Below are 19,670 nucleotides of genomic sequence, written 5' to 3' on the forward strand. Positions count from 1 at the left end.
TTGTTCTTGCTTTGACCCAATTACCTCAAGTTCCTGCCACTGTTGCTAAGTAGCCACCAATCTCTTCTTGCCCTAACACTAGTACTTTTAAATTACATTCTATTATTCCACAACATGGCAAATAACCTCTTTCTGTGCTCTTAAGTTTCTATGATTCTGTTCTTTAAACATTTGCTGCATGTAAAAGCATTAAAATACCATTTAATTATCACAGTGCTGTGTGGTTTTGTCAAGGTTGAGTTAGTATTGACAATGTGTTTAATATCATCAGTCCTGATGCTACATTGACAAAACCAAAATCGCCACCTCTCACTCTCTTCTGTTGCTGAGTTCTCACACTATTTGTCCAGTGTACTGTCTTGGATGAGCAGAAGTTTTCACTCCATGTCATTAACTCCATCCCCTAGACACCAAATTCATCTCTCTCCTGCCAGGCTAGTTGTGGCTGAATCAGACTTTCATAACTTTGCTGCTGCATCAACACAGCCGACTTGCAACACCACAGTGTTGCCCTTCTCTCCTTGTTGTGGTTAATCTCATCCACGACTTCGTTACCTTCAGCCTTGGCAACCCCACAATGCTCCTGGACCACCTCTGTTTTCCAGCATACTTGACCTGAAGTACTGTAAACTGCAGACACAAGACTGCAGATGCTGGAATCTGGAGCAACACACAAAGAGCTGGAGGAACTCAGCGGGTCGGGCAGCATCTATGGAGGGAAGTTGACAGCCGACGTTTTGGGTCGAGACCCTTAGTCTTGACCTGAAATGCTGACTGCCGTTTCCCTCCATAGATGCTGCCTGATCCACTGAGTTTCTCCAATTCTTTGTGTGTAAACTACATCTTGCACCTGGCTCCATTCACCCATCAGCCCTGTGAACTGTGTGCATGGACTGGGAGCCTGCGGACTAACTTGGACGTAGGGCAGGTGGTGGTGTTGGAGGAGTGCAGCTGAATCTCCCAGTGTGGCTTGTTGTAGCTTCTTCACCATCTATTGGCCAGGTCCAATCTTGCTGAGATTTCTAGGCCTGGAGATTGAAAGGCAAAAGAGAAAGTATATTATTTTAAGGTTATTTTGATTTAGTTTAATGTTTATAAAACATTCTAGAGGCTTTTAAGTGTTTTTACTTTTTTTAAACATAATTTTTTATTGTTTACTTCTTCAGTTTAATAGTCTTTAAAGGTGTCTTTGACATTCAGAGATGTTTAAGAACTGTTCCAATGAGAGGCAGCTGGAGGGCATAGGTTTAAGGTGAGAGGGGAAAGATATAAAAGGGATCTGAGGGGCAATTTTTTCCCACAGATAGTGGTAGATACATATATGGAAGGAGCTGTCAGAGGAAGTGTAGAGGTGAGTACAATTACAATGTTTAAAAGACATTTAGACAGTACGTGGATTGGAAAGGTTTAGAGGGATATGGGTCAAACGCAGGGAAGTGGGATGAGCTCAAGTAGACAACTTGGTTGGCGTGGATGAGTTGGATTGAAGGGTCTGTTCCCACGCTGTATAACTCATGCTGTATAACTCTGAGACAAAACTCGGTCCCCAGCCTTGCCTTTTGTGAGGGCCATTCTGTTGGGGAGGGGGGGAATCTTTGCATAATGCCATCTGAGGCTGAATTACAGACCAGACTCGAGCCCAATACGATGGTACTGAGGGCTGGTGAGGTCAGTTCTCATTTGGCCCAGGTCAGTGTAGTGGGGATGACAGTGGTGATTTCACCTGGTGGGCAGGGTCCAAGCAAGAATGGCCCATGAAATGTATTTTATAATTGCAAATTGTAATTAGAGTAACAAAGTAGGAAGATGCTGGAAACACTAAGACTGGCAGCATCTGTGGAGAGAGAAACAAGAGTTCACATTTAAGAGTTGTAAATTTTAATGAATCTTATTGAGTGAGACTGGAAGTACGCATGATAAACCCAACCATTTATGATAAATGTAAATGATGTTTTCTTTTTTAACCCAGCCTTTAAAGAATGTCCTTTATGATTACAGGTGATGAACTAATGCGCTGTGTAGACCTCTACAACCAAACCCAATCTAAATGGTTCGAAGAGATGGTCACGACAACTCTGGTGAGTAACGATCAATCAACCAGCACCATTCCATTTAAACATCAATTTTGCTGTAATGAAACTGCAGTTCAAATGGTTGGGAAAACACTATTTTCCTCAGGCCATCTTACTATAGATTCTTCAGAGGAATCTCTGATATTCAGAGATGATTTAAAAAAAACATCAAAATGTAATTGTGGATTGATGGAGAGATGAAAAATTTTTCATAGAACAGTACAGCACAGTACGGCCCTTTGGCCACGATGTTGTGCCGACCTATATAAACACCTATTGCATGATCAATCTAACCTTTCCCTTCTACACAGCCCATAACACTCCATTTTTCTTGCATCCATGTGCCTATCTAAGAGTCTCTTAGATTTCCCTGTTGTATCAGCCTCTACCACCACCCCTGGCAGTGCGTTCCAGGCACCCACTGCGCTCTGTGTTTAAAAAAAATCTACCTCTGACATCTCCCCTAAACTTTCCTCCTCTGACCTTAAACTGATGTCCTCTGGTATTGGCCATTACCACCCTGGGGAAAAGGTGCTGGCTGTCCACTGTATCTATGCCCCTCATAATCTTATACACAGAGTCAACTGTGGGCCCGGTACAGTGACATGAAGCAGCTGGTCCGAGGTAGGGAGGGGTGGAAGAGGGGACCGGGGGGTGGGAGGGAGAGGCTCATAATCTTATACACATCTATGAAGTCGCCTCTCATCCTGTGTCGCTCCAGAGAGAAAAGCCCTAGCCCACTCAACCTTTTCTCATAAGATATGTCCTCTAATCCAGGCAGCATCTTGTTAAACCTCCTCTGCACCCTCTCTAAAGCTTCCACATCCTCCCTATAATAAGGTAACCAGAACTGAACGCAATACCCTAAGTGTGGTCTAACCATTTTATAGAGCTGCAACATTACCTTGCGGCTCTTGAACTCAATCCCCTGACTAATGAAGGCCAGCGCACCATACGCTTTCTTAACCACCCTATCAATGTGCGCGGCAACTTTGAGGGATCTATGTACTTGGACCCCAAGACCCCTCTGTTTCTCCACACTGTTAAGAATCCTGCCAGACCTTTGTACTTCCAAAGTGTATCACCTCACACTTTCCTGAATTGAACTCCATCTGCCACTTCTCCACCCAACTCTGCATCCTGCCCATATCCTGTTGTAATCTATGACAACCTTCTATACTATCCATAACACTTTCATGTCATCTGCAAACTTTCTAACCCATCCCTCCACTTCCTCATCCAAGTCATTTGTAAAAATCACAAAGAGCAGGGGTCCCAGAACAGATCCTGCGGAACACCACTGATCACCGACCTCCAGGCAGAATACGTTCCACCTACTACCACCCTCTGCCTTCTGTGGGCAAGCCAATTCAGAATCCACACAACCAAGTCTCCATGGATCCAATGCCTCATGACTTTCTGGATGAGCCTACCATGGGGAACCTTGTCAAGTGCCTTACTAAAGTCCATATACACCACAACCACCATGCTACCTTCATCAATTTGATTTGTCACCTCCTCAAAAAACTCAATTAGGTTCATGAGGCATGACCTGCCCCTCACACAGCCATGCTTACTATCCATAATAAGACTATGCTTCTCCAAATGCTCATAAATCTTGTCCCTAAGAATCCTCTCCAATAGCTTGCCCACCACTGACGTAAGACTCACTGGTCTATAATTCCCAGGATTACCCCTATTACCTTTCTTGAACAAGGGAACAACATTTGCCATCCTCCAATCTTCTGGTACCATGCCTGTAGCCAGGGAGGATGTAAATATCATCATCAACGCCCCAGCAATCTCTTCCCTCGTTTCCCGTAGTAACTTGGGATATATTGTGTCTGGCCCCGGGGATTTATCTATCCTAATATTTTCCAGAAGCTCAAACACTATCTCTTTCTTAACCTCACCATGCTCCAGCATATTAGCCTGTTCTATGCTGACTTCACATTCATCAAAGTTCCCGGTGAACACTGAAGCAAAGTATTCATTGAGGACCTCCCCCACTCCCTCCGCCTCCAGGCACATGTTTCCCCCTTTATCCCTGAGTGGTCCTACCCTCACTCAAGTTATCCTCCTGTTCTTCACGTGTGTGGAACGCTTTGGCTTTCCTTGTGGGGTTTTCCAAAGCCGCCTTATGTCCCCTTTTAGCTCTCCTAAATCCCTTTTTCAGATAGTAATCTTGAGATTATGTTGAAATAGCACGTGGTTTTCCACAGTGTGAGAGAATCAATAGTTTCTGAAGCTTAATAGAGTGATTTTGCTTTCAACTTGCCAATCACCAAAATTTTTATTTTGGTTCCGCGTCTGCATATGTGAGGCTTGGTCTTGAGAATGATTAACTGACCAGTACTATCTAGCTAGGAGTAATGGTGACTTAAGGAACTGGCACGGTGCAAACAATACATGGCAAGGAACTGCAAAAGAACAAGTGAGGGAGAGAAGTTAATGAAAACAAAATGGGTAAATTGTAATAGTCTTCTTTCCCTTCTACCCAACCTGACTTTGCTGGTGATTTGAGAGGTACATCTCACGGTTTGAAACTCTTTCAATATCACATATTTCATGCCCGGGTAATTAAAAGTCCCGAAGGCCCTCCAATCATACAGTCTCATCGCATTCACGGGACATCTACAACACCTCATAACAGGACCATCATGTTTGAAGTGCAGGCAATATTATTGCAGAAGCTAATGTGTGTGCAGTAAGTCACCAAAAAATAATGCACGACCAATTGATTATTTTTTGGCAGCATTCATTGGGCATGTGATTTGATTTCCTCCTTTAAATAGTGCATTGGGTTCACTTGCATCCAACTGACTAAGCAGGAATAACCTCAGTGTAAGGTTTCATTTTAAATACTGCCCCCAGCGCAACAGCCCACGATGAGGAGCTGGAATGTCAATCATGTTTTCATTCCCAACTCTGTGGAGCAGGGCTTAAACCCATAACCACTAGATTCAAATGCAAGAATGTCACGAGCTAAGCAAGCGGAAAGGTTAGGCCTATGGATTTGTGCGTCTCTGTGGAATATAGTGTGTGGCACTAGAGGATTACCTCAAACACTTCTTGCTTGTGAGTTAGGTTGTGATCCATTTAAACTGGATAGCCATTTCTCCCCTGTGATGTTTGACGATTTTGTTTCTTTTCAGGACTTCCATCTCTTCCAGTTGTTAACACATCCTTCTGGTGTATGTTAGGCTGTTCCTAGCTGTGTTACATTCACCAGAGTGTTATTGAACCCATAGCAACTTTGCCAGATTTCATTTAGGCTAGGATAATCCTCTTTCCTTTCCAGGACCCTCCTAGCTTGTCAACCTCAGCGACCCAGAGAGGTTCAGACTGCATAAAACACATAGGGTGCACACGGCATTAAAAACACCAACTATTTTGCAGCCAGTAATCTAACCCAGTTAAAATTTATGCAAGTAATTATCATTGGGACCAAGCAGCTGAAATTTTTCAGAGCCTCTGGATAGACAGTAAATCTTAACTTGAGAGTGAAATAATGTACCTGTGTGTTTCTTGCTTCCTTTCGAATGGCTTTTAAACTGGATTTAGACCAGAATCTGAAAATGGAGTCCTGAATACAGGGGAGGACCTGGTATAGCTGGCAATCTGACTTTAGGCTGCCGGGACCTGACTGTGCTCATCACACCTGGGTCGGGTGCATAATCTGATGAAACTTGGGCTTGGGACAGGCCATCTCATGTTGGCCTGGCTCAGCACTTTATCTAGGTCAGGCTGACTTGCTTAGAATCCAGTTCTTGGCCAACATTTGGTGGTTCATTTTCAAAGAGACTTAATAGCATGTATGATGAGATTGTTACATTTACTGTGATTCTGATCTGGGGAGAAAAGTGTACTTAGGTTGGATTTGGATTAATCATAGTGGTTTTATTTCAAAAATATGCTTTCTTCATATTATATGCAGGAAATACAAACATTACATGTCTTTCTTTACTTTCAAACATTCTCTTGCGAAGTGTCAATGCCACTTATGTTTCCACCTTTAATAGTGCATTTGTGAAGTGTTTGACAGGCTGTTATACAGGGCACAGCTGTCCTGCGTCCAGTGGCTGCAGAACCCTAGGCTGTGGTCTTTCTCCACAGAGCCTTCATGGTGACTGCATCCAGCTTCAGTGCATAGATTCAGAGAGTTGTATAGCATAGATACAGGCACTCCGGCCCTCTGCATCTGTGCCAACAATCATGCCTATCTATGCTAATCCCACTTGCCCGCATCGTCAATATATCCCTCTTTTCTCTGCTCATTCAAGTACCTGTCCAGGTTCCTCTTAAATGTTGTCACTGCTCCTACCTTTACCATCTCCTCTGGCAGCTCATCCCAGGTACCAACTACTCTTTGTATGAAAAATAGTAGCCCTTAGATCCCCTTTAAACCTCCTCCCTCTCACCTTAAACCTATGGTTTCTAGCTTACCTAATATCACGTCACCTCTCAGCCTCCTTTGCTCCAGTGAAAACAGACCTAGTTTATCCAATCTCTCCTTATAATTCAAACCCTCCAATCCAGGCAACATCCCTGTGAATCTTTTCTGCACTCACTCCAGCTTACTTTCACCTTTCCTGTAGTGTGACCAGAACTGCACCCGACGTTCCAAGTGCGCTCTAACCAATGTTCTGTACAGCTGTAACATGATGTCCCAACTCCTGTACACTCAGTGCCCTTTCAATGAAGGCAAGTATGCCATATACCTCCTTCACCATCCTGTCTCCCTGTTGCCACTTTCAGGGAGCTATGTACTTGTGCCCTTAGGCTCTCTGTTCAACAACACTCCCCATGGTCCTATCTTTCACTGTGAATGTCCTGCCATGGTTTAACTTCACAATATGCATCAATTCACACTTGTCTGAATTAAGTGCCATTTGCCATTCCTTTGCCTACTTTCCCAGTTGATCAGCATCCTGTTGTAAACTTAGGCAATCACCTTCACTGTCTATTACAGCACCAATGGGTCATTTAGCCTATCAGACCTCCCACGGTCCCTGTTCTATCCCTGCCTGCTGGGCTTGCTTGTGTTAATTCTATATTTGCTTTATCTTTCTTATCTGTAACTCAGCATGAACTCCTGCACCTTGGAATGTGTCATTTGGCAGCATTCACTTGTGGACATCTTGTACTGATTGGCCCTAGTTGTGATGAGTTTTAATTTTATACCCAACTGGAACTCAAGAACCTAGTGCTCTCACATTGGTTGCACTGGGTGGATTAATGCCACTTCAGTATTACTAGAGAAACAAAGGACTGCAGATGCTGGAATCGAGATGAAAAACACAATGATGCTGGAGGAACTCAGCAGGTCAGGCAGCATCCGTGGAGAAAAGCAGGTGGTCAATGATTTGGGTCAGGACCCTTCTTGAGTCTTGAAGAAGAGTCCTGACCTGAAACATTGACCGCCTGCTTTTCTTCACGGATGCTGCCTGGCCTGCTGAGTTCCTCCAGCATTATCGTGTTTGCCACTTCGGTATAGTGGCTACATGGTTGTTGTAACCTCCACTGAAAAGCTATTTTATTAACCCATGAGGAAAAAAAAGCAGAACAATTAGACTGACATGAAAGATTTGCAGTACAATGAACAAGGAACCAAAAAAACTATAACAGAAACAATTTTCAGAAATGGTCAAAGCCATTCAGTTACCTTTTTAGAATATTATTCTTCCTCCCTCTTCAGCAAAGTCAATCATCTTGCCACCTCATGAATATTGTGTGCGTCAGTGGCAATGTACTCCAGAGGGACATGTTGCTCTTTGAGTACGAACATCACACAACTTCCTCCTTAATGCTGACTTCTTCATTTTCAAGGTTGTGTTTCATGGTATGGAACTGGCTAATGTGTTAGTTACTGAAGAATTGATTGGATGCTGTTGAATGGATTTTCTTGCAAAGACTTACCAACCTACAACTTGAAGAAATGGGAAAAGTTTTCTGAATTTGATAAGTTAATGCTGTACTGCCAACCTGTTAGCCTGTGGATGAGGGCAGTGTGTTTGTAATCTGTGTGGATTATAACAAAGCTTATGACAAAATGACAGCTTGGTCAAAATGGTAAAAGTTCATGGGATCCAGTGGCAAATTGCGTCCAAGACTGCCCCAATGGCAGGAAACAGGGTGTCAGGTATTTGTTTCTGACTTGAAGACATTCCTAGTGGGATTTCACAGGAGTCTGTATTCAGTCCCTTGCTTTCTGCTGTATATATTAATGATCTAGACTTAAATGTAGAGGGCATGTTAAATAAGTTTGCAGCTGATACAAAAATGGTCACTTAGTGACGAGGAAAGCTGAAGGAAGATGTTAGTCGGCAAATTAGGCAGATATATGAGAAAAGGAATATAATCCAGAGTTGTGTGAGTGATGCACTCGGGAGGTGCAACAAGACAGTGGAATGTTCAATGAATGGGAGGATGCTGAGAAATGTGCACATCCACGGATCCTTAATTGTAGCAGGATAGGTCAATAGGTAGTTAAAAGGCCTTATGAGATTATTTATTAGATGAGATCCAGAATATAAGAGCAGGGAGGATACACTAGAACTGTATACAACACCAGTTACATTAAAAGCTGATGTAACTGATGTTGTATACAGTTGCGGTATATAGGTATTTCTGGTCACCACTTTACAGGAAATGTGGTTAAACTGTCAAGGTTGTGGAAAAATTTACAAGTATATTGCCAAGGCTGGAAATTCTAGATTGCATACGCTCGAGTTTGTTTTGGAGCAAAAGAGGCTGAGAAGAGAGTCCGAAATAGGACAAGTAGAAAGGATCTATTTGAGGTGGTGGGGGTCAAAAACCAGAGGACATTAGTTTTAAAGTAATTGATTGAAGGGTGGTCAGGGTCTGGAACGCATTGCTTGGTAGATGCAGAAACCTTCAGCATCTTTAAAAAGCAAATGGAAATGTGCCTGAAGAACTGTGACCTGCCGATAGCCGGGGAGCTCATTTTAGAACAGCACAGAACTAAAGGGGCAAATGGTCTTCTATATCGTAGATTTTCAGTGATTTTAAAATGTTGGAGATGCAGTCCTTAGGATGAAATATTCAACCACGGATCTGTGGATGGAGATGATTCCATAGCACTATTTTAGAGTAGTGAGCTCTCCCTGGTGTCCTATCCAATATTTATCATTCATCCATTGAAAGTTAAAATAAAACTATCCGACCATTGTCTCTTTGTTCGGTGTGGAAATCTGCATTGTGTGACATGAGTGCTATAATTCATACATCAGAACAGTGACTACAATGCAAAATGTATATTTTGGTTGTTATGGGCTTTGAGGAAGTTCTGCAGCCACAGAAGGTATTACATAAATGCACATCTATCTTTTGAATGGCTGGATAAAGATTCAATAATACCATTCACTCTTTGGCAATGCAACTTGCACTGAAACATCTATCCTTAGCTGATCATTTTCTGTTTGTGCAGCATGCAATTGATAATCCTGAGTCATGGTTAATGGATAATTATTTGTGATGCAACAAATAGTAATGTAAAATGAAAAGCATTTTTTATTAGTTCCTGTTTTGCATTCAGGAGAGCTGCTAACGGTGTGTGTTTCACATCTGTTTCCTGTTAGGAAGATGGTGAGCTCACAAAGTGCTCCTGCAGTAGCTGGAAATGTTACATGAATTATTAAACCTGTCTTTATCTTTCTTGAACAGGCTAACACGCCGTGCTTTAACCAGGGATATGCCAGACAGCCCTTTTGCTATTAGTGCTCTGCTGCCAGTGGACAGGCCTCCAGACAAATTTGTTGTTTATTCCCATCTGTGGAAAAAGAGGCTCTGAAAATATCCATCAAAACTTGGAAGCAACCTCCCACAGTCTGAGGGAAAAATTGGCAAAAAAAGATGTTTTCCCTTCACAAAACTAGGATTCTACTCAATAATAGGCTCAGCCAGATTTCAAGTATAGAAATACAAATCTGTTGCTTTGATTGGCTTGTTTGGAAGTTTCTCAGATGTGAACTAGGCAGTAAAAAGATCATTTTTAACTATTTCTGCTTGGAGGCAAACTGGTAGTTTGACTAGTTTAGGCTGATACCCCATCAGACTTTACTCTCTTTTGATTTTAGTGGGCATTTAAAAAAGGCCGCCAGCTTGATCCTTATAAAAAGCTCCCTCAAAATTTTATTTCAATGGCAAAATTTTTTCATGTGTCAAGTGCTTGCAAAAGTTTCCGATGAATTATCAATAAAGGGAACACTTACCCCTCACTATCATTTTACTCATTGCTTAAGTCTGAAACATGGCAAACCAAGAAGTAATGTGGGTTGAGGGGCCATGAGTCTCGCACATTAACTGTCTCGTTTGGGTGGCATTTCCTCTTGAGGTGATGGGAGTGATAATGTGGCACTTTTACCATGACATTTTAAATGCTTATTCTAGGTGAATAAATATATGATGTAATGAGAGACAACTCTTTGAATGAGACCACTTAAGGAGTGGGATATCATGAAGTAATTCATGTTGCTGAGGGCAACAGTGAATTGGTAACAATATGCCAAGTAATAGGAGGTTACGGCCGATCTATTGCCTATCTCCAGCTTCAATAACTTCTTTATCCAGAAGGCAGTTAAAAATCTGGAAGTCAGAATGTGGCCAAAAGAAGCAGAATCAGGTTTATTGTCACTGTCTTATATGACTTGAAGTTTGTTGTTTTATGGCAGCAATACAGTGCAAAGACCATAAAGTTACCATAAATTACAAAATAAATAGTGCAAAAAAAAAGGAACAATTCTTGGGTTCATGGACTGTTCAGAAATCTGATGGCAGAGGGGAAGAAGCTGCTCCTGAATTATTGAGTTTGGGTCTTCAGGCTCCTGTACCTCCTCCCTGATGCTAGTAACGAGAAGAGGGCAGGTCTCGGATGGTGAGAGTCTTTCATGATGGATGACGCCTTCTTGAGGCAGCACCTCTTAAAGATATCCTCGATGGTGGGGAGGGTTGTGCCCATGATAGAGCTCACCAAGTCTACAACCTGATTGCCTCTTGCGATCCTGTGCATTGGAGCCTCCATACCAGGCTGTGATGTAACCAGTCAGGATGCTCTCCACCATACATCTATAGAAATTTGCAAGAGTCTTTGGTGACATACCAAATCTCCTCAAACTCCTAACAAAGTAGAGCCGCTGGTGTGCCTTATTCGTGATTGCATCAATGTGTTGGGCCCAAGACAGATCCTCTGAGATGTTGACACCCAGGAACTTAAAACTGCTCACCCTTTCCATCACTGACCCCTCAATGAGGACCGGTGTGTGTTCTCCTAACTTCCCTTTCCTTAAGTCCGCAATCAGTTCCTTAGTCTTGCTAATGTTGAGTGTGAGGTTGTTGTTGCAAAACCAGTTAAGGCAAATAGTACATTTGTATTTAAGGAGAAGCCAAGTAAATACATGACTGAGAAACAAATGGAAGCTATCCCTGGTAGGGTTAGATGGGGTGGGCCTGGGAGAAGTCTCAGGTAGAATGTAAGAATATTGGCCTGTGTCATTTGGGTTAATTAAACCATCCACTTTTTTTTGTGCTGTAAATTCTGTGGATCTGACTTGTAACTAAGCCATCTCCACTTTCAGTTGGAGTAAAGTCATGGCTTGTTTTGGAAACTATGATAAACAGGACATGCAGAATTATTTCCATCTATCAAAGGCAACATTCAAAGCTTTGAACTATTCCAATTACTGAAACAAATGAGGGCCATATTTAATTCAAATGTTAATAGACTGTTGTATTATTAAGGAAGCCCACGCTAATATTTCTGTTTATTTTTGACCTTCCAGGAGCTTGAGAGGTTGGAGGTTGAAAGGATTGAAATGATTCGGCAACACCTCTGTCAGTACACACAACTTCGCCATGAGACAGACATGTTCAACCAAAGTGTAAGGCAAACTTTACCTCTCTGGCATTACTGGGAAATACCTGCACAGAAAAATATGCTTCAGTCAATCTTTGATTATTTTGGAAACGTAAGATGGGGTCAGAGTTTGGGGAAGTGCTTTAATGACACAGTTGCTTCACTGTATTAGGATGTGTTGGTATTGTGGAAATGCAGGACGGTGTTTGATTGGAACAGTCTTTCTCCTAGTTCAAAAGCACTGGCTCTTCTCGACTGTTCACCCTCTAAAATATCTCTTCAATACTTTCTCTATGCTCTGCTTCCACTGCTTCCTTGGGTAATATTGTTTAAATATAATTTTTAAAAAGGACTAACTTCCTTGTCAGTTTTAAAATACACACAGGAGGAAAATTATCAGAACTAGCCACTGGCACACTATACTTCTCATTATTTGTATCACTTTTTTTTAATAGATTATTGAACTGTCTGCTTGGTTTACTTTTCTCACAGGCAATAAAATGCAGCTGGATAATTAAATAGTTCTCTGTTACTCTGATTGTCAAAGCACCTTTTTTTCCTAATTTGGGGACGTAGGCTTCACTAGCAAGGCCAGTGTTTATTTCCCGTCCCTGACTGAGCTTGAGAAGGTAGAAGTCGGCCACCACTTTGAACTGCTGCAGGCCTCCTGGTGAAGGTCCTTCCACAGTGCTGTTGGGTGGGACGTTCCAGAACCCACCAGCAATATGTTGCCAAGGCTTGATCGTGTCTGACTTGTAGGAGAAGGCAAGGTGGGTAGTGTTCCACTGTATGTTCTCCCACTACCCCACCTCCCACTCCCCATGACGTGGTGGTGGGGGTCAAGGATTTGGGAGATGCTGTTGAAGTGACTGATGTAAGTAACAGCAATGCAATTTGAAGATGGCTCACACTGTAGTCTTAGTGTGCTGGTAGTGGAGGAAACAAATGCTAAAAGTGATAGATGATCTGCTTGAGTGGCAGCCCATTTTGCAGTTGCAGTGTAGTAGTGGTGGAGTGAACGAAAGATTAGGTACGTGGTATGCCAGTCAAGCAGGCCTCTTTGTTCTGCTTTTGTGTTGAGCTTCCTGAGTGTTATTGGAGATCCACTCATCCAGGCAAGTGGAGAGTATTCCATCAGGCTCGTTGCATGTGCTTTGTCGATGGTGGAAAGGCCTTGGTGTCTTAGGAGGTGAGTCATTTGCCACAGGATACTTACCCTCTGATCTGTTCTTAGAGATATGTATATTGCTGGTCCAATTGAGTTCTGGTCAATGGTAATCTCCAGGCAAATGATAGTGGAGTCTCCGCGCTGCTAATGCTATTAGTCATAGTCAGAGTCATAGAGTAACACAGCATGCAAACAGGCCCTTCAGCCCAACTCGTCCATGCTGACCAAGGTGACCACCAAGCTAGTCCCATTTGCCCATATCCCTCTAAACCCCTCCTATGCATGTACCTATCCAAATGTCTTTTAAATGTTGTTATTGTACCTGCCTCAACCACCTTCTCTGGCAGTTCATTCCATATACGCACCATCCCCGTGGAGAAGTTGCCTCTCAGGTCCCTTTTACATATTTCATCCCTCACCCTAAACCTATGCCCTCTAGTTTATAGTTCCACTTTCCTGGGAATAAGACTATGTGCATTCACCCTATCTATGCCCCTCATGACTTTATAGACCTCTATAAAGTCACTCCCAATCTCCTACTTTCTAGGTCCTAGCCTGCCCAACCTCTCAGGCCCTTGAGTTCTGGCAGCATCCTCGTAAATCTTCTCTGCACTCTTTCCAGTTTAGTGATGTTTTTCCTATAACAGGGCGACCAAAACTGTACACAATAAAATTGAATGTGAAGGGTAGGTGATTGGAGACTCTGTGGTGTACCTGTTACTTGTCATTTATCAGTCCATGCCTGAATGTTGTTTCAGTCTTCCTGCATGCAGGCATGGACTGCTTCATTTGCTAGGGAATCACACATGGATGATTATGTAATGTTTAATTCCACAAAATGAATACAATTTGATCAATGAATCAATCTGATCATGGCTGATCTACCCCAGGCCTCAACTTCTCTTCTGAACCAGATCCCCAGAGCCTTGAATTCCTCCATCTTTCAATTTTTTTCTACCTACTCTTTAAGTAACATTAGTGATCTAGCCTCCATAACCCTCTGGGGTATAGAATTCTATCGATTCACCACCTTCTGCAAGAAGAAATTACTACGCACCTCCGTTTTAAATTATCATCCCCATGTAATAATGTCTCCTTATTTGAGGCTCTCCCATTAGTGTAAATATCTCAACATCTACCCTGTCACCCCTCCCCCCAAAGAGACCCTTGCATGTTTCCATAAGATCACCCTCTTTCTTTTGAACTCCAAAGAATACAGATTCAACTTCTTTAGCCACTCATGGCAGGGTGATTTCAATAGTGTGAGAAAGGATTTGGTGCAAGTAGATTGGGAGCAGATGCTTGCAGGTAAAACAAGTGGGTATCTTTTAAAAGAGAGTTGGTAAGAGTTCATCCAACACACCTTTGGGTGTAAGGCGATGATGGCAAAACTAGGATGAAGGCATTTAACAAGGTCCCACATGGTAGGCTGGTCCAGAAGGTTAAAGCCAAGGTCAGCTGACCAATTGGATCGGTGATAGAGGCAGAAGGATGCTTTTCTAACTGGAAGTCTGTGACCAGTGGTGTATGGCAGGAATCAGTGCTGGAACTCTTGTTATTTGCAATGACTTGGATGTGAATATTGTTGGTATGATTTGTAAGTTGTAAATGACACAAAAGTTGGTGTTTTGGATAGCGAGGAAAGTTGTCTAAGGCTACAGCAGGATATAGATCAGAAGGAAAATTAGGTAGAACATTGACAGATGAAATTTAATCCCGGAAGTCCAAGGTGACACATTTTGGGATGTCAAATACAGATAGGACATGTAGAGTAAATGCTAGGGTGCTAAGGAATGTTGATGAACAGGAGGACCTTGGGGTTCACGTCCATAGTTCCTGAAAGTGGCAACGGAGGTAGATAAGGAAGGCATCCTTGCCTTCGTAGGTTGGGGCGTAGAATATAAAAGTTAGGACGTTATGTCGCAACTTTGCAAACCACTGGCTGGATTGCACCTGGTTCTGATTGCCACACTATAGGAAGGATGTGGTTACGCTGGACAGAGTGCAGAGGAAATTCACCAGGATGTTGTCTGGATTGGAGGTAGTTATGGGGAGGGATCGGATCAGCTGGGCCTGTTTTTCCCGGAGCAAAGGAGGCTGGTGGCTGTGTCCTGCTGCTGGGAAGAAATGTACTTGGGGTGAGGAGTCTGGCACATTAACTGTTGGGTGTGGTTCAGTGAATATGACCATGTCAATCTGAGGGACAGCTCTCCAATTTAGATACCAGTCCCCAGGAGGGATTTGCAGTATCAATGGTGTGGGGAGTGACTTGGTGATGTCCAAATTCAGTGTCCAGCTTGATGCTAGTCTGTTGGTTTGATCTATTTTTTCTTTCTGTTTTAATGTAGATTATGTAAGAACTGAGTGGCTTGCTAGGCCATTTAAGAGGGCAGTTGAGAATCAACCTTATTGCTGTTGGTCTCCAGTCACATATAGGCCAGAATGGGGAAGGATGGCAGATTATCTCCTCTGCAAAGGACATCAGTGAATGAGATGGATATTCATGACAGTGGCTTTGTGGTCATCACTACTGTGTCTCTTTTATTCCAGATTATCCACTCAATGTAAATTCCATGGCAGTCAAAGTGGAGTTTGAATATGGGCCTCTTTATTGTTAGTCCATGGTTTTGAGTTAACATTTTAATACCTTAACCACTGTCCCATCACCATATCCAACAGCAACACATCCTTTTTAATTTAGAAAGAGGTATAATCAAGTGTGTTCTTGATGTAGAATAACAGCTCCTTCCAGTGAAAGCTGTTCTTGTTTGACTGCTGGTCATCAGCTAATTGAGGATGAAAGACTGCAGGAGGTAACATGGGCAACCATGGTGTTGTCTGATGTAGACAACTTGTACATTAGCCTTTTAATTATGAATGTTGCTGAGTTGTTTCCCTTTAGTTCAGTGCCACTTTTTATCAATGGCTAGGCTTAGTGCACCTACAGCCCTTACACCATGTTGACAGCAGCAGCTCACTAGATTTCTGTTGTCTATTTCTAAATGCCTAACTCGGTAGTTTCATTTTACATATATTGAAGATGTCAGTAGCACTTTAGTCTCTGGAGTCAGTTCCACAAGGATAGATGGCAGATCTATATCTGGTCATTACCAGGCAGTTAGTTTCCTGAAGCTACTTCACTGTTTGACAAGTGTGGAAGCATTTTGATTTTCCCTTTGCAGCTGTGAAACTTAAGTGCAGCAGCTGGCTCCTCACAATTTGGACCTGTTTATTTCAGGGTGTCAGATTCTTAAGTCAAGAGAGAAACTTAGTTGGAGCTGAAAATAGACTTGTGGTATGCCAAAAGAAAATCTGATATTCTATGTGTCATGGGTTAAGTTTAATGACTGGCTGTACTAGTAAGGTGCAGGAGTATCAGAGATTTGGGTGAGTTATTGTTGGGTATGGTTCCCTCCCAACTGACTCTGCCTGGTCACTTCCAGTCAACTGGATTTTGTGCAGAGGAGCATTCATCTCACTTTCAGCATTGTAGCGATGCTGGACTTCTGTGTAAAATGGCTAATGTTGGCTCAGCTGCTGGCTGTGCAGTGCTTCCAATTTCATTTCAACGTGCATGAAAATGTGAGTGCTGGATGGTATCAGTTTGGGTGAGGCTCACAGCCTTGCACTTCCTTTTGTGCTCTTGAATATCAGCTTGTCCAAGGTGACAATGGGGTCTTGGGTTTGTTACCTGTATTGTCCGTTACCGGCAGATGTTTTAAGTTGGGAAGACGAGTGAACACAGACTTGTATCATTCTACATCCTGATCTATGGCAATTGATTGTAATTGTTTTCCAGTGGACTTGATGTGTGAAATGCCAGTGGATAAAATAAGGCTTTAGAACGTAGAGCACAGGAACAGGCCCTTCAGCCCATGATGTCTGTGCTGACCATAATGCCAAACTAAACAAACTTATCTGCCTGCACGTGAACCATATCCCTCTATTCCCTGCATGTTCACATGTCTGTCTAAATGCCTCGTAAATACCATTATCACGTCTGCTTCCAGCACCACCCCTGGCAGCATGTTCCCAGTACCTACCACTCTTTGTGTAACAAAAAAACTTGCCTTTCACATCTCCTTTAAACTTTCCCCCTCTCACTTTAAAGCTATATTCTCTAGTCTTTGATATTTTTACCCTGAGAAAGAGATCTATCCTATTTATGCCTCTCATAACTTTTTAAACCTCTATAAGGTCTCCCCTCAGCCTCCGATGCTCCAGAGAAAACAAACCATGCTTGTCCAATCTCTCCTTATAACTGATACTCTCTTTCAGGCAGCATCCTGGTGAACCTCATCTACACCCTCTCCAAAGACTCCATATCCTTCCTGTAATGGGGCAACCAGAACTGCACACAATATTCCAAATGCAGCCATACCAAAGTGTTATACAGCTGCAATGTGACTTCCTGACTCTTAAACTCAATGCCCTGACTGACAAAGACATGGATGCTGTATGCCTTCCACACTATCTACTTGTGTTACCATTCATTGTTAAGTTGCTACTTTGATGTGTGGTCTACTGACACCAGGGCACGGATTAAATTTCACGAGAGGGATTGCCACAGATGTTAACATCTTATGACATGGTGTCAGGCCAACAAATGACATTAACTAATCTTACCTGGTGAAATGGAGCAAGTACATGGTAATGATTCTGTCTCTACCCATGCTGGGTAATCTCAGCAAGCAGAAACCTGTCCTTCATCTCCCAATTCTGGTTTGGCTTCCAGTGGTGGGGGTTGGGGCAACCTCTCCTTCCCAACATTCCCTTATGTGGGGAGTCCACAGCATTAGGCACCCGATGGCTGCTCTAAAGACGGTTACGGTCATGGAAAAAGAATTCAAGGGCTAATCTTTCTCCATTATTCAAGTAAACAAATGTGAAGGTACAAAATAATGAGGAGTGAGTCTTTGAGATTTACTACCAGACCTGGCTATTATGTCAGGCACAGCCCCAAGGCCATCATTGTCCACTCAGCCAATCATGAAACAGTTGGTGGTTGCTTCATTCCTTGCTTCAGTGTTTGCCTTTGTTTTCTATTTGACAAACATTTTCTTGTAGAACCTCTTAGCTGCTGCTATTTATATCAGCGATGGGCAATAAACTCTGGCTGGCCAATAGTGCCCATGTCCTGAAATATAAATAAATCTAACGAATAATTAAAGCTAATTTTTTTTGCTGAATACGTGACACTTGTAGGTAATCAAATCCTTTCACCTCCTTCCTGAGGTTTATGTAGGGAATTTTAAGCTCCTTTCTCAATTTCATTTCTCCTTTCTCCTTGCCCTGCGATGAAGTTCTTGTACAAGAGTGTTCTTTGTAAGCAGCTCGGAGTTTGAAGCTAAATAAGCTAACTTCACTCCATTCAGCAATGTCAGCATTAAGAAATGTGCAATCTGGGCACATTATGTTTCATTATTGACTATTGTTGGCACTAAAATAAATTAAATAGCAGCAAATGAAATTCCAGCATGTGCTTCTAGCATTGCCTCGCAGAACCTCCAGACCATTCTTTTTACGTCTTGGTTGAAACGAAGTAACCCTCTATGCGAAGCTTAGTGTAAGGAGATGCTCCTTTGTATGATTTCAAACCAAAATATCCCAGTGGGGATTGCAGAAAAAGAATACAAAACTTTAAAAGTGATGGATTAATATTTTTGATAACATTTCTCTAGGCAATCTTTGTTGATATATTGAAAGTGCTTCCCAGGTTCTGCAGAATACAACTCGCTAGGCTGATGAAGCCAAATATTTTAACTTAAAACTGTTCAGGGGCCAAAGATCAAATGATTTTTATTTTCTTTGAAGAATTCTCTGGCAGAGGAAGTATCAAGAGATGAGATCTGAATATTATTGGTGAGGGTATATGTGAATAAGCCTTTTAACTATTGGGAAGTTGACCTAATCATATGGAAGGCTTTGGAGAAGCTTGTTCCTAAACCTCGTGTGACCTAAATCTGACCTACGATAAAAGATCGCATTTGTTAGCTTGTAACAGTTGGGGTGAAGCTGAGTGTGTTGACGGTGCCTTTTGCAATGTAAGTAGCATTGTGTATGTAAGACAGAGAGATGGGGATGAATAGTCAAAAAAGGCCTGTTCCAAAAATCTGGTGAAAAAATGTCACAGCTGTTAAACCATATGCTTGCTTAGGTTGATATCAAAATCTTTGAATATTTTGAGTATTTAAGTAATATTCATAAATGAGTAAAGTATTTTAAAATAATTAAGCGTTTTGTTCTGTAATTAAAAAAAATATTTAATTTTAAGAATTTTTTGCTGTTCACAGCTCCTCCTCTTCTGTCAAGTCCCACTTGTGTAGGTTCTTCAAGTGAATTCCTCATCTCAGGCTGTGGTGACTCCTTGCAGCCACGTTCCCTTGCTCGGCTTCAGGTGGAGTCAGGGCAAAGTAAGGAAAAATGCTATCAATTGTCAGTGGCTTTGAGTTCTGCTTACATGGGTAATTTATGATATCCAACTGCAAAATCCAGGGCAATACTCTTGAAATTGTATACTTATGTTTGGCATTATATGTTATGCTTTGAGACACAA

At 42.3% G+C, this 19,670-nt stretch overlaps 1 protein-coding gene across 2 annotated transcripts in view; it reads left to right on the forward strand.

The window, feature by feature from the left end:
• gas7b (growth arrest-specific 7b) overlaps positions 1-19,670 on the forward strand; it is a 365,251-nt gene that overhangs the window by 341,279 nt on the left and 4,302 nt on the right. For both annotated transcript variants that reach the window (XM_052032627.1, XM_052032628.1), the window contains exons 12-13: positions 1,999-2,078; positions 11,873-11,971. In XM_052032627.1, the coding sequence (XP_051888587.1) occupies positions 1,999-2,078; positions 11,873-11,971 (179 nt within the window). The remainder of the gene's footprint in view (positions 1-1,998; positions 2,079-11,872; positions 11,972-19,670) is intronic.

This window comes from Pristis pectinata, chromosome 18, assembly GCF_009764475.1.
Source record: "Pristis pectinata isolate sPriPec2 chromosome 18, sPriPec2.1.pri, whole genome shotgun sequence".
NCBI classification, from domain to species: domain Eukaryota; kingdom Metazoa; phylum Chordata; class Chondrichthyes; order Rhinopristiformes; family Pristidae; genus Pristis; species Pristis pectinata.